Below are 22067 nucleotides of genomic sequence, written 5' to 3'. Positions count from 1 at the left end.
TCGCAAGACGAAGAAGCGTCGAGTATGGAGGTTGAAGCACAAGAAGTGGAAGCGGCTTGAGTAAAAAATGCTTTGCTGGACTGTGACTGTTTTGGTGGTGGGGAGGGGGTAGCTTTGGGTGTACCTTAGTTTAGAACTGTGAGGGTGTGGGCAAGCTAGGGGGGAGTGCGCATTACTGCTGGGAGCTAGCTGGCACGGTTTTTTTTTTCTTAGCTAGTTCGTCTTTTTTTTTCTTCTTCGACTTTCTTTCCCTACCCCCTCCCCCCTTAGGCGCTGCTAACATCCATCAGTACCTTAGGTCGGGAAATTTGCAGCAGTGCAAGCTCTAATTTTCGAAGCCCGGCGGCATGGCCCTTGGCTGCTTGTACCAACCAAGCATCAGTGCTTGAGACAGGAGAGACAAGGATGCGAGTGACGGCGCAGTCAATCCGATGCCAGAGTCGGTCCATCACGTCGAGCAAATACGTCAGAGGGTCAAAGTGAGGCGGCAATGACCCTTGCAATGCAATTTCCAGTGCTGAGGCCAGTGGGAGCTCGCCCTTTGACCATTAGCTGTGACCATCTCACTTGTACTCGTATGAGTACGTACATGCGAGTTTTACTCTGATACGGGATGCCGGAGAGCTACGAGTACAGGTACCTAAACATGTACAGTCCACTAAAGAACCGACGGGATACAAAGTCTTGGGATGCCATAGACCAATGGATCTACCCAATGAATATGAATGTTTGCACAGGGAGGGCCAAGAGTTTGTTTGAAGCGAGCTGCTCGAGGTAGTATCACGAATCAAAAGGCCAAAGGGCAAGATGGGGAAGACGGGAAGAGACAAAACAGAACACAAAAAAGAGTTAAAAGAGCACACTGTTTAAGAAAAATGAAATAAATAATCATAATAACAAACAACCACCTATCTCTTATGCCTTTCTCGTGTCTACCCAGCCCGGCTCTTGCTCGAGGGGCGTCGCTTTAACATGGCTGCCGTCCGGCAAGCAAGGGGGAGGCGAAAAGATACAAGTCTGCTCTGTTTCTGCCAAGAGATTAGGGCCCTTAGGTACCTAGTAGGCATGAGCATCCAGTCCAGGGACAGCCAGTTATGACGGCGGATATGCCGGTGGTGTGTCTTTAGAGACCTGGGCCATACGAGCCCGGAGGTACCTCGCCCAGCGCGAGTACCTCAAGTACCAGCCATCTCTGGGTACCTCGCCATGTGTCCAGCCCTTCTGGCCGTCCATTTCTCAATTGCGGAATTGTGGTCAACCTTTCCATTTCTTATCCACCCCGCGCTTTTCGCATGGGGGTTTACTCGTATGCACTCCAGTACCTCCTCTAACCTCTAAGCTGCTGCTAGGTACCTACTGTACTGTACTGCCTTTGTACTAGCAGCAGCAGCAGCACCTCGAGCAGCATACTCGGACTCCGTAGAACTCGCAGCTTTTACAGTGCTGCTTCTATTCCCGCCGTTACTAATCATGGTTGAGCCCGTGCTGGAATATTCGATACATGGGAAAGGGGGATAAAAAAAAGAAAACAAGGCAACGCATCATCAAATCATAATTGAATGCAGCTGCTCCTTGCGGCAGAACCTGCCGGGATGCCGGTGGCGATAGGCGGCCAATGTGCTGTAACAAGAATCTATCTGGAATAAGCCAGACTTAGAAGTTGGGCACTCAGGCATACAACATCCATGGGAATTGGAGAAATCCGCATCTCTCCTGATCATCATGCCGTTGCCAAACAGTACAGTACTTTGTCGGTGGCATTCCGTCTCCATGATGATCGCCGGCTGTTAGTCGAATCCCTAATATAGCGAACGAATCACGTACTGCACTTGTTCCAGCAATTTTGAAGTGAGTACATGAAGACGTCAGATGCACAGCGGCCAGGCGACTCATGTAGCCTGCTAGTGGTGCTGTTACACGTATCATTGCGTGCACTATCTAGGTAGTCCATCAAGTGAGAGAATGCATCGACATTTTCGTCGTCTGTCCTAGTTTCACTTCGAACGCAGTGTACTCGCTCGTACAGTTGGTGAGGCATGGATGTCAGCCAAATCTGCTAGTCTCAACTACGAATGTACCTCTAGTGGCTTAGGTCTGTTCAACCCTATTAGACTGCGTCCGTGCAACATGTCAACTCTTGAGCCTCTAACTCGTCACATCCACCTCGACTCGGACCCCAAATTTGTTCCTCATGATGATGATCCTCGGCTGTGCTTCAACAAAACTTCATCGAGGTGATGCTTCATTGGCTCAATGCTGCTCTTTTGCCGGCGCAGCTGATCACTGTTTCGTGCTGCCACGTCAGGACAACCAGCCATGGCCGGAAGACGGAGCGTTGGGTTCAAGACGCCCCCGGGACCGGTCAAGCTGCACTGCACACCGGATCACGAACTGAGACCATGGACGGCTCTTCTTTCACCATCCATGGTCCTGTATCCGTTGCCCAAGACACACAAAAGTCGAGCTCAGGCTCTAGGATGGCAGCGCTCTCGGGCATTTCCGGGGGTCCTTGCTCTGTCGGCTTCGCGAAGCTTGGGCTTGTGCTACGTGGAGGGACAAACGGCTGTGGTTTTAAGGTGCTGATCCCTCTCATTGCGTAGTGATCACGTTGCGCATGTTGGGGCGAATGATAACGGCGCAACAGTCTTTTCCCCCTTCCACTCTGCCTTTCCGTAAGCGCCATTGTGTTCCTTACCCCCCGTGAAGATGAAACGACACAGTCGGCCAACGAGACAGTAGAGATCGGCAAGATGAGCAGCTTAGCCCTTGGGGCTTTTGCTGTTGGCCTGCGGGAACGCTTCTGCACGAAGCCCACGAGGACCGTTTCGGGGAAAATGTGAGAAAAAAGGAAGAGAAAATTAGAGCGGCAGAGGAGGGGCATGAGTTCGTTGCGATGTTGCAGCTACGACCATTATGGCCTTGGTGCACGAGTAGTGCCAATTCGAGGCTGCGGATACGAAGCAGCTGGGCTAGGCACCGTAATCCAAACACCACGGCGCGGCAAGTCCCTCTGCTGCTTTGGGCAAATGGCAGAGACCAACAGGGCCGGACGACTCCATTCTGTTTGATCAAGTGATACTTGGCAGGCTTCATTTGCCAAGACCGTTCTATGAGCCGAAAGGCCGCCTGGGCTTCCCCGCCATCCAAGCCCTAGCCCCGAAGGGAACGCTTCATCAGCATCTCGGCCAGTCGGAGATGCCATGTTGGCAGATGGGCCCTCTGCAAGTACGGTACGAATATTATGTGCGTGATGCATTTGCCTCGACGTCGTACTGGAGTCGTTGGGCTAGCTGCGTGGCTAGTGCGAGCTGTGTGTCGAACCCCGTCGCGCAACAAGTGGATGATGATTATCTTTGGGCTACTGTGGTCGATAACCTCTGTCTCACCTTGTTGGCTACCCAATACCACCTACCTACCTTTTACCTTACCTTACCCTTCCACGACTCTGACAACGACACTGACACTGGCACTGACATCGACATGCCGTTACACAAGGCCGCGCTGCAGATGAGATTGCCCGCACGTCCCGTCGACGCTAGCAGCCAAGGGACTTGTATGTACAAGTAAGGTAATGGATGCGTAGAGGTAGGCGCCCAAGGCTTCGTATTTGAGCATCTACGGAGCAACAAGCGGCACGCCTTTCTGACGGGGGCAGCTCAGCCGCTGACTCTGGCCGCCGCCGGCTTGACGGGTAAATTGGCATCGCGAGAGAATCCCACAAACACGCGGCCTCCTCGCCGTCTTGGACGATACATGATACATGATACATGATGCAGTTCAGTACTCGTACATGAAATAGTGCCAGCTGAGCTGTATCCCTCACCTGCCTGCAGAAGGACGAGGCTTGGAGGCATGGATCAGTGGCCACAGGCACTCTTCCGGGAACGCATGCAGCTGAGATGTGAATCGGGCGCACCCAAGTCGCATCATCGTATTGGTACAAGTGCAGGAGACAAGATACTTCCATGTTGGCATATCGACTAAGGGACGGCATGAGGCGCAAGTACGAGTATGCATACTCGTACGTACGACCTGCATTGGCATTTGGTGCTAGTGTAAGGGTAATTACAGTACTCGTACACAGGCATCGGATGCCAAATAGGAAGCTGTGCTTAATTCTTCGACACACGTATGCTTCGGTGACTGACATTGGATGCTCGTTTGACGGGATCATGGGTGCAGCCTTGGTTACATGAGCTGTGCGATGCCCGTCCCGAAGGCGGTTTCAAAGTGTCTTACTCTGACTGCCTTTTCGCACGGGAGGTAAGGCGTCAACTTGCGGAAACGATGAGATCATCGCTTGCTTATTTTTCTGATTTTTCCCCCTCCATTCTTATTTTTCCTTTTTAGTTCTCAACTCAAACCCACAGGGCAAGGAAGAAAAAGAGAGGGAAAAAAATTGGCAAAGAGGAGTCCAACCCTACGGAGCCAGGACCGCAGCCTCTCGCTCAGACTCCGGCGGTCAGGTTTGGGGGGGTGTCGTTAAATATGGTCCCGCATCCCTTTAAGTGCCAAATGGTCCATCCGAAGTATCTTCCTGGGATTGCGGCCAATCAAGTCGCCATAAATTAGGAGTACATCAGCTGCCGCTAAAATTAGCCCCAAAGGCAAGTATCGACATTTAGATCAGTACGTTAAGCTACATAACATCGATGATCAACGCAGCGATTAGGCGACCTTTTTACTAACAAATAAAGTCCTTGGTTGTATCCAGTCCGTATAGAAACAAAGTGGATACAGGTACTTAGGTTGGACCATTTGGCACTCAAAGGGATGGGAAGATTTAAGGTAGGAGAGTCGGGTGCTACCTTCTGAGAGCTCTTTTATCCCCTCGGTCGGGTACTTGTACAACCACACCCATATCGGTTGACGCATGCGGTGCAAGTGCGGTACGTTCTGTACTGTACATACTCGTATCGCATGCCTTATTCCGTAACATTTGAACGGAAACCATGAACAAAATGGCGTCACTCCGCTACTGAAATCTCCATCAAATGCTCTTTCCTCTTCCCCGCCGGTACATGTACATGTCCGTAGGTAGGCGCTGCATTGGCAGGTCGCCAGGTACAGGTACCTATCCAGTTACGATACGTGGCCGGTACATACAAACGAAGCGCTGCACTGCACTGCCTGGCCGCACGACTCCAAACGGACGACAAGCAGCCGTACCCAAGCTCTCACCTCTCGCACCCATGGCCTGTCTCTGCAGCCTTGTGAAGGCCATGCTGCTCGTTCATTGCCCAGACGTCGCAATCCTGCAGAGACGTTGGCGAATCGCATCCATGCTGCTGAGCGGTCAAGGGCGTCACCTGAGTCGTCCAGATAGGCTTGTGGTTGACCATGCCAGCCGCAATCAGCAACGGCCGGCTCGCTCACTGAGTCACCGAAGAAAAATTCAACGGGGGACGGAATACGGTGCTATTTGCGGAAGCCATGCCTAGGCACAGTAGTGCTGCGACTAGGTCATTACGTTGGCATTGGCTCTTTGTTGAAAGGGAAGAAGAAGAAAAATCCTTTCCCCATTGGATGGCCTTCCCCTGCTCTGCACGACAGATCAGATACAGGCAAATACCGGCCAACCGGGGGGCTCGCTGGCCCTGCCCTTCTTGCCAAACAGCCGCTTAGACCATGACCTGCCTTTCTCTCTCCTACAACAGGCAAGCATCGTGGGATTTGTCGCAGCGCTTCGGGCGGACGATGCCTCAGACACCCATGCACGCCCAACTGCGGGGTCTGGCGTCTATCCTCATAAGAGTCATAGAGGCAAGACAATCGCCTTTAATTTCACCGACTTTTAGACACCGGCACATCGCGTCATGAGGCCATGATGATCGGGGTCTGGGTTCACCAGCTTGGCGGCACGACAGGACAGAGTGCCCAGTCGGACGAGACACAAACCTCCGACAGTCACGTAATTCGCCATCTAGACAGCGCCTATCAGATGCGGTGAACGGCGAGCCCACGTTTTCCCTCTGAGATGCCCAGGCGAGCCAGGTCTGGCTGCACAGCGCAGTAGCCAATCAGTGATATCGCCAGCCCCAGAGACAACCTGCACAGGACACAAAAGGCACAACCCGACTAGCTGGGCCACGGGCTGCCGCCTCTAGGGTTCTGTTTCATGCTGCAATCCAGAGGCAGCATGACGTCTCTGACCCTGAATCTGCCCAATCGGCTGCTAATGCGCAGCCTTACTAGCCCAACTGGGGATCTGCTTGAGTTGGAGACGACTGTCACGCCGAAACAGATGGAGCAGTGGTCCAGGGCCTGTTCTCGAATCATTCTTCGCCTCGGGCGCTGTAAGGGAATGTTTTCCCCTACCCCTGGACTGCCGAGCCGTTATTGCTGCTCCATGCCATCACTTGAAGCAGCTCATCGGGTACTGATGCCCTCGAGACGGCCCAGAGGAAGTGTTCGGGACCGTCAAGTTGGCCTCGCTGGCAATGCGATTGGTGCTTGGGCATGAACTGTGACGTAAAGTGACTGGCACCACCGTCTCCGGGCCCGGACCCCACGAGTCACCCAGCACATACTTGTATCGTATTGGTACAATTTGCACGGGAGAGAATGCTCTGCGGCATGGCAAACGCTCAATCTTACCCGCCGCTAGCAATACTCTTCAAGCATCCTCTCTCCAAGTTTTCTCTTGTCAGGCTCCAATGGAATGATCTGGTTAAAGCTCCTCTTGTTCCCGGAACCTATTTTGCCGTGTGATCCTTATTAGTGCAGATGAGCCCGTCAGACTTTGGCGGCCATATAAACAGCAATTTGGAGGATTCCAATCCCCCCCCGGTCCCCGGCATTGTTAATCACAACTACCAAAAGCCGTTATTTTCAAACGGAGATTGAAGGAGAGGGAAGAACGCCCTTCCACTCAGTAGAGGTAGACGAGGTGGGCAATCCAACGAGAAAGGCTAGAGTTCAGGGGGGCTAACTACTCGCATCTTCAACCTTTGATCAAGGGATACCATGCATGCACGCAGCCAAACAGGGCAGAAGGGCACGCTTCGCATGTTAATGCCAAAACAAATTTATCACCACATTCATGTTCACTATATCCTGTTACTCTTTTGCTTTCCCCCTCGTGCGCAAGTCCGACATTTCCGGGTTTCTCTACTGGCCCCTCTCTTATTCCCTTCCTGCCGCCCTCCTTTTGCCGTCTTGGCCCTCGAGCTGATCGTATTGGCACGAAGTGCCTAGCGGTTTAAGTTCAAGAAGCAGCCGCCAAGAGGTTGCAACGAGAACGACAGCAAATCAACATGTACTCTCAGCTTTGACTTGGCTCGGCTGCATCGGATATATCTCAATCGAGTCTAGATCAGCAGGGCCATGGAGCCAGAGAAGCAAGGGAGCGAGCTCCTCTCAGTCTTGACTTGCACAAATTGGTCGCTCTTGGTGGCCGCAAACACAAACAATCAATTTGTCAGAGTGCTGGGATGGTCTCAACGTCCCATGGTTCTCAGGACAAAGACTTTACTCAACACTTTCCCAATTTCGTGACAGGGTCGAAAGACTCAGCTGGGGTTATGCAAGCGAAACTGGTCTTTCCCCGCCCAACTCACGCCGCACACACACATACTTATACATGAGATACAAGGGAGAAGAAAGCATACAGAACGGCACCAAGTGAAAAACACTTTTCCGAGGATAACAATCGAATCATACCACGGCATCCAAAAGACCATCCTAGTCAGCGTGGATAAATCGTCCAAGTAATGCTTCTGGTGCCATCAGCCGGTCCATCAAGAAACGCGAACTCCTTCCACGAACCTCTTGATTTCTAACACACTTGGCTTGTCGATAGCTGAGGCAAAAGATCCATGGGTTCAGCCTCACGTTAGCAACATCATACTGCCTAGCGGCGTAATCCCCAGCCCCTGCCACGTCTGATGCAGAGCATCCTCACCGTTGCAACACACCTCCTGCATTATACACTGAATCCTACCCGCCTTCAAAATGCACAAACCTGCATGCCACCAAACCTTGGCTTCAGTTATATGCTAAATCATGCATCTCCATACCCGGCGACATACGGTGCAATGAGCGAAGGCCGAAGCTCCGCCTGAAGGCCTGTCATGCCCCATGCATTTCAAGCTCTGTGCATATACGGGATGATGACCAGTCGAGCTGTTGTTTGCGCAAAGGGGCAAGCTGGACGGGAATAGGGAGTAACTACGCATTGCTACCAATACAATCATTGCCCGAGAGAGAAAAGTTACAGAGTTACAACCCGGGTCACTGCGCCTTGCCCACACAAATCACCTGTACGTGCTCTATAAGAGTATTTCTTATTGCCAAGGAGTCACCTTCGACGTCACCGAGCTAGCATACACGGGGCTGCAGGATCGCATGTCCGCTACAGCGATGGCGTTTACCAGTCGCGATCAATATATGCTGAGTAATGGTAAAGGGTCGGCTTGCGGTCCCTGACGTGACGGGATGGATGCTGCGTGAGCTGGTGCAGCGATGCGGTTGGGTCGCTTAGTCCTCAACGAAGAAAGCCTCATCCATTTGGGCGGGATTGATGCGGGGGAGGCTTGAGTCTTGTCCTTGCCGAGGGCAATCACCCGCGTCGGATCGTCTTCAATCATACCTTATCTGCCGATAAGAGCTGGTGTTTGTGTTGCTACAACCCTGGCCCCGTTGCAAGGATCATTACGCGATTCGAAAGCGTGGAGTTGCCCTCGCTGGCGGCACTCGCGGGAACGAAGTGGTGTGGGTTCATGTAGGTCTCATGTCCTCAGGAGACTGCTGTCGTGGCTCACTCTCGGTGGCCTTGCTCTACCGATTGTCGTTGCTACGGGGGTTTTCGGGAGGCGACTCGGCCTCAATTGCACCCACCGGTACAGTTGCCCAGCAGAGAACATGATCCGCGATGTTACTGTATGGCAGGCGCCTGTTCGTTCGGTCTGGGAGTTCAGCTTGATCAACGGACTCAAGCACCACCACTCGCTACGGGCCACTTGGCCCAAGGGTGCGTGTAGTGCGTGTACCAGTGTGCGTGGGCATTCGTATACCGATTTGTTCAACGACCAGGGTATTGCGACCACCACCGACGACCATCTGTCACAATGCGTGTTGGACGAAACTTGTATTTACGCAGGTGCTTTCTGTTTATTTGAGTAGTACCTGTTACACCAAGTAATATATTGTCAGTTTTGGCGCGATGTTGCCTGCGCCGGCCTAGCAGAAGGCCGGTCACGAGTCTCGTCTTGCAGATGAGAATAATGCATTAGGCTCAAGACTAGTTGTGCTTCCCTTGCAGCATCATGCACCCATCGACCAACTCTTGCAGAAGGGCTGCAAAGGCCGTCAAAAAAGGGAAATTGGAGGTCTCTCCAGTTGCTCTTCTCACGATTACACACAATTCTTCTGGTGACCCAGCCGCAGCTATGTCAATCTGTAAGGCTGCCCTATGAGCAAATTCCACTTCTCGCAGCGACTAGTATCTACAAGAATACAAATCGATGAAAATCAAAGGAGGAAAAAGATGAAGAAAGAGAAGAGCAGAGAACGCCAGCCACACTCGACACCAAGTGGATGGGACATCTGTCAATCGGCCCCTATTATTGCTTATGCAGATCTGAAAGGACGTATGTATAGGCTCTCGGGCTCTTATCCGTTGGCGTTTCGTACCCCATCCTCCGCCCCATCATTGCAGGCCGACTATCGGTTTGGCAAGGGGTGTCCCATGGCTTTCCGCTACCTTTATGGCCTCTCTTTGCGCAGGCAGGCTGCAGAAATGGTGACTATTGGGTGCAAACTCAGAAAGATAAGGCGGCCACGAACACAACCGCCTCGGGGTTAGAGCACAGCAAGGTGATACAACAGCTGGGCACGGGTTTGCTCTGTCTTGGGGTCAGCGCGCGCTACGGACAGGGGATCCGGGACTCATGGAAAGGCCGTCTTGTTTCCAGTTGCATCTCCAGTAACAGAAGTTCCGTCTGGTTGGGTTCCCAGGTAGTTGGTACAGCAAACTTACAACTTGCCAACCAAACTCCCATTTTCCCGACGAATATACGGGACGAGTCATGCCGAGTACAGCCGGCTGATGGTGGGCAGCAATCTACCTATTCTACCAGCTCTAGCATTCATGAAGTACCTACCTTGCGCATATACTTGCGCATTTGTACATACCAATGCGGACGCAAAATCAAGAAGGCATAGCTGGGTCGATTTGCCAAGGGGTGTGGTGTGCGAATTATGATGGTGCGAGCCATAATGAGAGCATAGTGACGCCTCTGATGTCGGGCAACATATGGGTTTGTTGACCAGTTTGGCTGATATGCAGGGAATATGCTGCTGTATGACGAATTGGCTGTGCTAAGGACGCACGAACGGCTGCCACGACAGCACCCGAGGAATCAAAATCTTGGTACGGGGTGTTCATGAATGTACTGTGGGGGACACGCACTTCTGCCAGGTCAAAGTCAGTTGATAAAGGTGAACCCCTCTGAATCCTACTGGTACATGCTGCTTGCATTTGGAGGCCGAGTCTGGTCCGCCGTCTGGTTGGCAGGACATTTTCGTCTGGTTGGTCTTCTCCACACTACGGCCAGCATTAGGACGAGCATCATGCAGCCCAGCCATGCGTGGGCTCGCACGCACACCACACAATCTCCGCACGCCACTGCCGCTTCGTGTCACCATTGCAGCCAGTCACGGCCATCCACTCCGCTCGGCGTGAGCCCTGGAGTGGTGGTAGGGGGGAGGCCACGGATTGCCTCTTCCCTTCTCCTCTCCGGGCTCTACTGGCGATCAAAGCAGGCCGCGGGGAAGAAGGGGGACAGCGGCAAGAAGGTGGCTGATGGAGGGTATCCCGGCCAGCTGGAGACTGGTTTCTAGAATTTTTCTCTTTTGCAATTGGCAGCTGGGGTGGGTGGGCTACCCGAGTTGTGCCTTGGCTGATGCCTTGCCTCTCCCATCAGTCGCCGCCATGATATCTCCATTTCCATCTACTATGCTGCGCGCAGCCAGCACTAGAGAGGAACAGTTTGGAGGATGCGCTACCCGTCCCCATGTGGTCTTGGGTGCCTGGCAAAGAGGATCCTCGTTTTCCGGTAGGGCATGGCATGGCATGGGTGATGGGCATGAGGCATGTGTATGACCAGATGCGTAAGGCCTTGCGCACTGAGCTATTTTTTCCCTTTGGGCAGGCCGAGGGGATGAATGTGACGATGCTATTTTGGCTCCATTTTTTGCTTCTACCAGCATCTGAGAAGCTCAGGAGTGCGCGCCATTGCTTAGCAGCACCACCACGGCCGCGACCATCACGATCCTGGCGCCCTAACCGCGTTTCTGGGGCGCTGCATCTCGATCTTCTGACCATATAATATGCAGTGAGAATAAGCAAGTGAGCGCACCAAGAACCTCCTGGTTTGGCTCGTCTGCTGCCTCTCATCCTTCAGTTTGTCCGGCTGCCGGATGTGGCAACCTGGTGGTAGGCAGCGTTTTGCCGTTGCAGGGCTGAGGGTGGCTTAACCTGCTTTCAGCTCAGAGCATGTACCAACGACGCTTGGGATTTCCCCCCCCGTCGTCTCACAAATCATCTTCTTCTCAACAAGTCAAATTCACTCCGTCGCACTGTCGACAACAAACCTGCCGTCAGCCCAGTGGCCGGCGGCCAACCAACGCTCATAAGCCTACATAGCTACGCTTTGACTGACGCATGGCCGGGCCGTCTCGACAAGCAGCAGCGGCAGCAGCAGCAACAGCTTCCTATTATACGAGTACATGATGCTAGTGGCGCGTCATACCCTCCATTCCAGGCCGCGGACTGTGTCTGAGTGTGAGGCTGACCTGCAAGCGGCTGCCTTCTGCTGCTGCAAGAGCGCTCCGTGGCTGGCTGGCTTGTTGCATGCATGAAGACTGTTTCGTTTGGCTGCTGTTGTTGATCACGCAAGCCTATTCTCTGGCGGAGCACTCCGTGCAGAACGCTATTGGTATGTCTTACAGCAACAGAGGAGACCAAGGGGGAGACGAAGGCGAGAAGAAGGGGACTGCTACGATGAATGCAGCTGCCCAGAGAGCACAGAATAATCCGATATTTCAAATAATGAACTGCTACCTATGGCACCATCAACACTTATCACGCGACCCGGTCCTCACGGGGGTCGCACAGCGATTACAAAACGGCTCAGCTGGCATAATGAGAAGAACACTAGCGCTTTGAAACGAGGTAATGTTTGAGACCCTGGAGAGTCTGGGCGTTGGCACTTGCTTGCACCGAGTGTTACTGGTGCCCATGGGCCTCGATACCCTTCTTTGTACCTTGTACCCCTAGAATGCTGATAGGAGCACACCGATTCTCCCTCGATACCAGCTGCCGCCCAGCAGGGGAGAGACCCTGGCGATGCGAGCTGGGAATATACGGGACCCTCGTCTCCCGGCAATCGCCAGGCATCTTGGTCCAGGCTGACGGGGCAGTTCATCCACGAAACGGCTTGTGCTTCTTCTGATTGGAGCTACGGGCAGTCCGGACGAGGTACTGGAGGAAATTGTCTGATATCCTTTGCAGCTGCAGAAGGAGTTGGGAATGAGGGCATTGGCTACAAATCCTACCCCTCAGCAATCGGTGAAACACGGCATCTGGATCACAGCGGTTCGTCCGCGGTTCTCAGGCGGACCCTTTCTTGTGGATTTAAATAATACGTGCAGGTACTTTGGCAGAGAAAGATACATGTACGAGACCTATCGCCCCTCAGCCTTGTGCTTGGCTGCCCGTGCTGCTGGAGCAGACAGGGGTCTCCGGTGAGGGCGGCATGTCTTTCAGAGCCACGGTCACCGCGACGAATGGGCTACCGCTGGCAAGACCCACGCCATCTACACGGATGCTTCTTGTTTGTGCTTGTGCTTGTACGCGCTGGAACCCCCGTCTGTAGCCGCGGGTGCATTCGAATGAGCATATACGGCATCACAGCGCAGAACGGGGTCTTTCTACTACGTACTCACATTTGTACGTGACGCGGGTTCGATGCAGTGCAGCTGCACGCCGGATCCCAAAGGGCAAGTCGTGCCGAACCATGATCACGGCGCAGCAAAAGGAGGGCTGAAGGATCGCTCCTGTATGTCCCAAGAGGCACCAAGGCCTGCCGCGGATGTGCTTTGGGCATCGATAGTGGCAAACGGCGTCAAAACTACTCGTACAGCGCAAGTACGATTGGGATGGGCGGCTGAAAGGTGTTGACCACGGTACGGTCCCTCTGCTTCGTTTGAGCCATCTCTTTCGTCAAAGGCCCCGTCTCCGCCACCACGTTTTTACTCACAAGCAGCGACTCGTCATTTCTCACTCCCCTTCAGCAATGCTACGTAGGGTCATGACTGGACTAAGTCTGCAGCTACTGCCCGCTTGCGGGATGCAGAGCCAATTCTGGGTATTGAAATGTGCTGCTGGGCGACCGCAACTGGACTCTGACGACTCATGGTGTATTCCCAGGGGGGGGGGGGGGGGGTTCCCTGTCCCTTTTTGCCGGCCTGGTTGATAGCGAGGCGAACACTGAGCCAACATGCCTACCGAGGTAGACTATTGTTCCCCTGTCCGCATACCGAGCGGCAGAAGGGCCTATTTGTGTACACAACAAGGGTCTCTGTGCTAGATAAGCGCGGAGTATCAAGGCATATCGTACACGTACGGAGTACAATGAGTCCGTTCAAACACACAGGCTATGCCAGCACAGAACTCAGCACGGGCAATGACGCAAACGATCCCCAGGATGGGCTGCCACCTCCTGCCAGCACGCAGAGCGGGTTACTGCACGAGGTTAAGCGATGCTGTAACTGAGGAAGGGGCTGCAGGCTTCCTCTTGGCCGGTTTCAGGGTTCACCCGTTGAGTTGCCCGCTGCCAACGGGCACATGCCGCTGCGCAAGGCGTCGTGCGGCTGCGGAAAGGGCTTCACCGAAGAGCGGCGGGTCCCAGGAGCGGCTCGCGTACGAGTAGCGACGCTGATCTCAGTCCCCACAAAGCCCTTTGATAGTTACGGCTGTCGGCGGGACAGCTGAGTTGTCAGAAGTTTGCCGCTGGGTGGTGAAAGGCGGTCGAAGCGTCCATCAGGCCAACCAACACACGAACACGGCGTGAACGGATTGCTTCGCAATCTGACTGCATGTGCATGCGTCGGCCGTGCGATGCAGACGAGAGCTGACGTGCCGATGCTTACGCGTATGCCTACAGCAGTCGTTTGCGATACAAGCAGACGAGAGCTGATAGAAATGCCCCCCGTCGCCCTGCTGATAGGTATACTGCCTATTACCGGTCCTCCAGGATGGGATGTCGAACGATTAGGTGAGCATTGGCAGCGATCGACAGCGTGACCGTTCCCTCTGCATGCAATGTGCGGTATAATGAGCAAAAAATGTTCAAAAAAAGAACAAGAAGAAAGGAAGCGGGATCCGGTGCTGCCAGCAACGCTGGATCAGGAGCAGAGCGCCCGCAACATGAGCTGTCGCACACAGGAGCACTTGTCTCAGGCAGCAAAAGATGGTCCGATTCCAAATTGCCCATGCATGCACGAACTGCGGCTGTATGCGATGAGTACGACGCAAACGCTGTCATGTAAGTTTACGGAGCACCGTACGAGTACGAGTACATGCTGGTGCAACGGTGTTTGGTCGGAGCTGGCTCCGAGCTGGCCAACAGTGCCTCTGATATCTGATGATTCTGTCTACGAATACTACTTTGTGTGAGATGCAAAGTACACAGGTGGTTGTGGTCGCAGCCGCACTGTTGCTTGGTAGCTTCGTCTCCAACTTAGGTACTACTCCGTACTTAGTGGCCTCGTCTCGTCCCGTCCCGTGTGCCACAGAGGGGGAATAGTTGATGGCCGACCCCACTCGGTGGTTGAAACACGGCCAAGAGTCTAGGTACTATCCCGTCCTACCAACTCGTCCTGATTATAGGTACGGAAGTATGGAACGTCATGCCAGGAGGAGCCATAATCTGCTGATGGCGCTGCGGACACCGATGGGATCCGGCTTTCTGGTTGGATCACGATCGAGGCTGGGTTGGATCATACATAATTGACCGAAAGGAGAGACATTCCCCTTAGCCCGCGAATGATAGAGGCCCTCTCCGGCAGTAGTGATTATGCAGGGCAAGCCTCTGGTGTTGGGGCTGCGGCAGCTTCGGCAGCCTCACTACTCTGATCCAGGCATGGATAGACATCGTCGAAGGTTGGTCCTCTCCCCCTGTTCGCTGACTACTTTTCCAATAGCTCGGGTCCCGAGTCCCTGCTGATCCCACGGCTCAAAATTCTTGGACCCCCCCTTCTGTTGTTCAACCTGTCCTCCTCCTCCTTTCCAGCCCGGCCGGCAAGGGTGCTGGCTGTACTTGTGATGGTGGTGGGCTGTACAAGCAAAATGGCATGAGCTACAACCAAGTACTTGGTAGCTGTACGAGTACATGATACGGTTGAGACGGGGGGAGGCGTGTGCATTAAAGACGGACTATTGCCTAATGCGCGCGCGCGCTCGTGTACGCAGAATGACTCCAAAGCAGACACGGGCGCAAAGCAAAAAGCAGTGCCGCGTCCCCCCCAGTCCCAGCCCAATTTGTGGGCGTCTCTAGGGGGGGGCGGAAGGTTGAAAATCTGGGGAAATGGCATGCCCTCCATGCGTACCCAGCAAACCCCTGACCTGTATCCTGGGTCCCCGGCAAGCAGGACTGGTGTGCCGTGCCTGGCTAGGCCTCCAACTCTGCCATCTCAGCTTCGATGGGGGATGATGAATCGCGGGTTGTTGGGGGGATACGAGGTGAGTTTTAGCATAGCCCGTCGGCGGCTTATCCCGTACGGCACCAGGAACCAGCAATCTCGAAAGTAGATCAGAGACAAGCTACAAAAGGCAAGGGCTGTATGGTTTGAGCGAGGTGAGAGCAGGCTAGACTCAAGCGAGGCTAGGTTTTACCTGCTCTCGTCCAGATGCTGGCTGAGAAGAGCGGTGGATATGCTCGTGATAGGTCATAGTAAGGCTGGAGATGCTCACATCTCATGTCCAAACGCATCAGCCAAGACACTTGATATAATCAGGCAGAGGATCAGCCGTACCAGTAAAAATAGCAATCCGGGGCCCGGGTGTATTACTCCTGAGACAAGCTGCTTATGGTGCCTAATTAGCCCCCCCGAGCGAGGTTGTTCTCAACTTAGACTAAAGGGAACTCGTCCGGAGGATTCCCGTAGGAGTTTTGGCCTTTTGGCCTTTTTGCTTTCCTGGGCAGTGCTAGTACGAATTGATCCATGAAGCGGCAGCTGGAAGGCTGACGTGTCGTTGCAAGGCTGATGGACTATGCGCTACTGCACGAGCAGGAGACCGGGGAGATTTTGTTGGTGTTGTTATTCGTTGTCTTGGGCTCCTTTTTTTGTGTTTTTTTGGAGCAAAAAGTTGGTGTTAGTGCTAGTACTGCGCTCCGTCAGGAAGATCACGATGATCAACATGGGTCCTTTTTTTTTTTTTGGCCCTATCGACGGTATGTACAGCTCATTGCAGTAGTAGCCCATTCCTTTCGTATCTAGTCACGGACGCGGCGGATGCAGATTATCGGCAAGGGGGGAGTGTTTATGCCAGCGAACATGGGGGATGGAAGATAAAGCCAGCAGAGCTGAGCTGACGTTGAGTCCCAGATTATGGCCGAATGACTCGGAGCAGGCGTCAACGAGAAGGCCGATATGAGTCAGGGGCTTTTGCTTGCTTGTGCGGATGCGAGGGATTGGAGGACGATGTTTTTTTTGTTTTAATTTTAATTTAAATTTTTCTTCCTGTATCTTCTTTTGGAATCCTGGTGAAAGACGGAAGTGCGGTGGCGATGAACGGATGCATGGAGTTGGACATGTTTTTATGTAGGCGGTTACTTGTTTGGGCGAAGGGGGGGGGGCAGTATAATTCTGGGAGCGGTGAGCATCGGACAAAGTTGCTTCTGATAGTCCGTGATGACTTGGTTCGCCTTGTTTTTTTGCCTTGCAGAAAGTTGCATGAGATGCCTACTATAATATTAACCGGTATATCCTAGTCGATATTATTTAATTACTTTTTTTTTTTTTTTTTTTTTTGGAAACAGAGTGAAAGAATTGGCTGTAGATCGATGCTTCTAGTAGGTACTAAGTAAGATGCAATTCTAGGCGGTAGATGGAAAAGTCATCTAGACAATTAATTATACGCCCCCCCAAAACTAAAACTACCACCACCCAAGGTAGGTTACTCTGCAGTATAGACTACTAGGTGGAAACAAGTAGAACAGAACAAATCGAAATTAAATTAAGACACAGAAGGAAAAGAAAAGAAATCTTCTTCCGTTTCCACACATCCTTCGCCTCTGCAGGAACGAGTCATGAAAAAAGGCAGACACTATCGAACAATGAAATTGCGATTTAAATTAAACCTGCATGCGAACCAACGGATGTTGCCATCGGTACATGTCTTTTTTTGCTTTTTTTTTTGGTCGCCTTGCCTTGCCCGCCCTTGAAGGGCTGACTTTCCGATCCATCTAGAATAGTTCTAGACTCTTAATATATCCATATTAAAGCACCCTTGGCGAAATTTCTCGGGTTATGCTGTACCGGTCTTACGGGAGGGGGGAAAAAAGGAAAGTGAGATGAAAAAAAGCCACAAAGGCCAAAAGAAGAAACGTGCTTGATGAAGTACCTAGGTAGTGTTAAGAAGAAGAGAAAGGGGGGTGTGGAAAAAGGAAACAATAGTATCTAAGAGTTCTTATGCGACTTTTGTAAGATCAAAAGCAAGTGGAGAGATAGAAGATATCCTAACTAACTAACAACTTTAGTTGGAAAGAAAAAAATCCACCCAAGAAAAAAAGAAACACTGGACGAACGGGGAATCGAACCCCGGACCTTTCCCAGGCGGAATTATCTAGTCTTGTCAAAGGCTAGAAGATGCTAAGGGAAAATTATACCACTAAACCATCCGCCCATGCTGTGCGTTGTTTGCATCGTGAGGGCAAGAGACTCAAGAAGCCATCACGAGAACCAGAGGGGACTCGGATTGTTAGTATAGCAACGCCATGGGATGAATCCAGAACATCCATATCACTCAGAGCACCATGTAGACACCAAATTTCATCATCGTATTTCATTCATGTATATGACCTATGACCTTTCAAAAGGGGGCCCCTCTTGTCACCTAGCCAGCGGTTCCTTGGCTTTGATCTCTCTAATCGTATCCCTTGTTCTTGCATTGTCTTCGAAGCTGGCATGAATCAGATCAATCACCTCGTCCACCGTAAAGTACAAGCTCAGCTCGCTATCACACCACAGGAACTTGACTTCATTAAGGTTGCTCTGTAGAACCTCGCCAAGGTACTTGAGCCGCAGCCAGCTAGGCGCATATTGAGCCGTTGTAGGCATTTCGTCCGGTGCGGGTGCTGTACCAGATAGTTTGCTGGGCATGAACAAATCATCGAGTTCTGTTGCCAAAGCAATAAGCTGGGCAATGCTGTAGGCCTCATCCTGACCTATAGACGACATCTCCAACACATCCGAAATAAGCCGTGAAGCAAGCGAGTCCGCAAGAGACCCGACTGCCTGCGACCAGACGGATCTCCTCAGGATGGGGTCCCACGTTGCGGCTACGCTTCGAATTCGCGCTGTTCCGGCCTCGATAGACGTCTCCTTATCGTCTTGCTGTACTAAACTCTGTGAGCCCCCAAGGAGGTCCTGCAGAATTGTCTTTTGGAGGCTCATTTCATTGGAGTAACTGCGGTTAGCAAAGCTCTTCAGCGTCCTGACATCATTGTCGATGCGGAGCATGCTTCGCGCACGAGGTGTGAGGTCTTCACGTTGTTTCCAAGCCAATGAAAAATCAGATAGCTTCTCTGACAGGTACATGGCGTCGTTATATAGAAACCTATAGGCCATGTTAGTCTGAGTTCAAGCTTGGGATTTACCGCGCTGGCAAGCTTACATGTTGCCTCCACCATCAGAAGAGTAGTATTGAGGTGAAATGGCTCGAAATAGTGCCAAGACAAACGTAGGCAAGCTGAACAAGCCAGGTGCTGTTGCGGTTAGCAGACTGTATTCGTCTCCGTCCTTCGTCAACGCTGCGCCGTCTTCAAGAATGGAGAATATTAATTCGAGAACAGGCTCAGGCATCGATGAGATGCTATACGCCTCTTTAAAGACCAGCTCTCTTGTCTGTTCTTTGGCTTTGCTCGATTTTGTCTTGGGAGCGGGAGCAGCGACGGCGTGGGCCTCTTGTTCAGGGGCGTCACCATCATCGCCCCAACCCCAAGCATCTGCACCGTCATCTTCATCCGGTGCTCCAGTGGCATCTTTTGCTTCTGCCGTCTGGTTCGCAGTATCATTCGCATCGTCATTCTCCCCCCAACCCCAGGCATCAGCACCATCGTCTTCGTTAGCAGCTTTGGCAGCTTCCTTCTGTCCCGGCTTTTCCTTTGGTCTGTCGGTTGTATCCTTGTTGTTTGCTTCATCATTATCACCCCATCCCCAGGCATCCGCAGCATCGTCGTCGTTGTCTTTTCCGTGGCTTTCGTTTTGGTCAATATCCATCTTATCCTCATCTCCTGCCTTCTCATCGTCCCATGCCTCTCCCCAGTCTTTCCCCCAGTCATTCGTGTCCGCAACGGCTCCTGCGCCAGTTCTAGAGAGTTCGTTGCCCTCAGCTATGGAAACCATTTGCCTCTCAATCTTTTCTACTCGTTTTGACTGCCCAATCCCGCTTGTGAGATTGATCCGCACACTATCGAGCGCCGTCTCCCTGCTCTTTTCCAGCCATATTGTGGGCGCCTTGCTGGCCCAGTCTTGGATTTGCTCAAGGCCAGTGTATCCACCGTGTTGCAGCGTTTCACAGAATGCATTCATCTTTGAAACAAGGACTTGAAATTTATCCAAGTCTTTGAGTCCTGTGGGAACGGCAGGATTGAGCCACTCTCTAATAAGTTTGGATATGATATCGCCCATCATGACATCAGCCAGCGGTCGCAGCAGATCGGCTGGTAATTTGTGAGCGACAAATGTCAGAATCTGTTCGAGGTCTGATAATAGGGCTTCCGCTGAGCCGTCAGCAGAGCCGGCAAGCTCAAGCACGTCTCCTTCCACTTTAATCCCTGGGGTGTTTGATCTCGTAGCATCCATGCGCGGCGATACCACCGCAGCATCCAAATTATGCCACAGCTGCTCCATCCTCTCATCAACTTCCTTGTAGGCCTTCAAGCCAATCACAGCATCTTCCAGGACCATTTTCTCATCTTATCAAGGTCAGCACGTCTACTGGAGAAAGGGCCGGGGCACTAACCTTGCCGCGTATTGTAGATTGCAACTCTTCCCAAATCTGCATCAACTTGTATCAGGGTTTTCCAGACGTGATCGAACACTTGGTGTATATCGGACTTTAGTTCAAATGCTCTCAGGTCTAGGAGCTTCATTACTCGGGTGGTCTTGCTGACACCCACTTCGTCGAGAGCTACCCATGATTCTTTCTCAAAGTCAGCCAAAGCCAGTGATGAATAAATAGGATGACGCACTCTCGAGTAGTCTTAGGGAATCAAGAACACGCCTTTCTCTGCTTGCCTGCTCGACTTCGTTGAGGAGTTGATTGACATGTTGAATCTTCCTTAAGACGATGTGCATCTGCTGGCTGTACTGAACCTCTCGATTGAGGAATTCGGCTTTTTCTTCCGCATCCAGGATGGCTTCACCAGTCACGTCCGGGGCCTCGGATTGACGGATGATGTCATTGGCAATGGTCTTGGATCGGATGATGTCCTCTTGCAGAACCTTTGAGTTTTGCACCCACGAGCTGATGTCGTCCTTTGTCTCTTCGTTTATGGTATGGATTTCAGCCTAGGCGTGGTGGTGGCGTTAACACATGCAGCTTTGTAGAGGCAACGTCCGGGGACGGGCTCGCGTACCTCGATATCCACCTTGGCCTTGCCCAGAGCTCTGATTGTAGGGTCCAAATCCGTTTCTGATATGGATGGCAGAGCGGTAATGTCGTCAGGGAAGCTCCCTTCCAGGGCAAATGATAGGATGGCATTGCTGAGCTGTTGTGACTCCGTTGCGGTTGCCATGCTGGTTGCCTTGGGCGGCCTCTGATAGCAGCCGTTCTAATATGCCCGGTCAAGGAAAGGTTAGGGCAAGGCTCAGAAAATCCCATCAATGGTAAACAAAGGATTCGCTCGCATCGCAGGACATGGCATTCGTGCGATGGTGGTGAGGGCGCGTTGGTTTGCGCAAATCAGAAGGCCTTGATCATGACTTTCCGTGTTGCTGTCATTTGAGCTCTCCAGGCCTGGCACCAGCGAGTACGTACCTCAGCTGGGCATGTGATGCGCCACACCGGCTGAGGCTGGGCCATTGGCGCCTATCCCCGTTGGGTCGGGCAACGCGCCTAACGGCGGTTAAACCCCTCACCGTGTGGCGCAGCGCTCGGCGGGTTACTTCACAATTGCTCCTCTACCCCACCAACCGGCTGCTGGATTGCATGAATGGAACAAACCATCCGGTACGTACTCGCACATTGCCATCCAATGCCTCCCAGTTACTATTGTTCTTCGACTAGACAGGGATCGAGCATTTAAATCCCATTGCCGTCAGCCTTCCGTCTTCAGGCTTGTCTCTTCAGGCAAGAGACATTCCATAAGCAATCGCTGCCCCTCCTCTCGGATAAGCAGAGGGAAGGCCCCTTCTCTTTCTCTTCTTCTTCTTCTTCTCTTCTCTTCTCACCTCCTGTTGGCTTGCCAGCGGGGTAGATTCAACAGGCAGCTTAACAAACGCTGTTCAGACAATTCCGTCTTCACCGGACAGAGCGCAGTTTGCTCTGTCTCTCGATATCCGGGCGTCGTTCTGTTTGGTGAGTTGCGTGTTGCTGAAAACATCCCAAGACCCTCTGCCCGTTGTCCCGTTATCCCCTCTCAAAACCCCCCCCAACACCTTCACAGCCTGATTTCTCTCTCCTTTATTACCCCCCCTGTGTCAAAAAACCCGAGTTGGGAGTCATCATCCGGATTCTACGCAACACTGCAGGAAAATTCTGTTAGATGCTGTCAGCCAGGCTTGCAAACAACATTCTGCCGCTCATTGTCGCCATCTTCAGTGCTGGCTTGTACTTT

At 52.4% G+C, this 22067-nt stretch overlaps 1 protein-coding gene across 1 annotated transcript; it reads right to left on the bottom strand.

Annotated features, from left to right (window-relative positions):
• Nucleotides 1–18117: 18117 nt before the first annotated feature.
• Triagg1_4413 (uncharacterized protein) lies at nt 18118–21026 on the bottom strand (the record flags this gene model as incomplete). The annotated part of the gene is made up of 5 exons (XM_062898814.1): nt 18118–18844; nt 18902–20204; nt 20252–20431; nt 20481–20799; nt 20868–21026. The coding sequence occupies 5 exons, from the start codon at nt 21024–21026 to the stop codon at nt 18118–18120; spliced, it is 2688 nt and encodes an 895-aa protein (XP_062756430.1).
• Nucleotides 21027–22067: the final 1041 nt, after the last annotated feature.

This window comes from Trichoderma aggressivum (genome assembly GCF_033847375.1).
Source record: "Trichoderma aggressivum f. europaeum strain CBS 100526 chromosome Unknown scaffold_014, whole genome shotgun sequence".
NCBI classification, from domain to species: domain Eukaryota; kingdom Fungi; phylum Ascomycota; class Sordariomycetes; order Hypocreales; family Hypocreaceae; genus Trichoderma; species Trichoderma aggressivum.
This window is presented reverse-complemented; position numbering and strand designations above follow the sequence as displayed.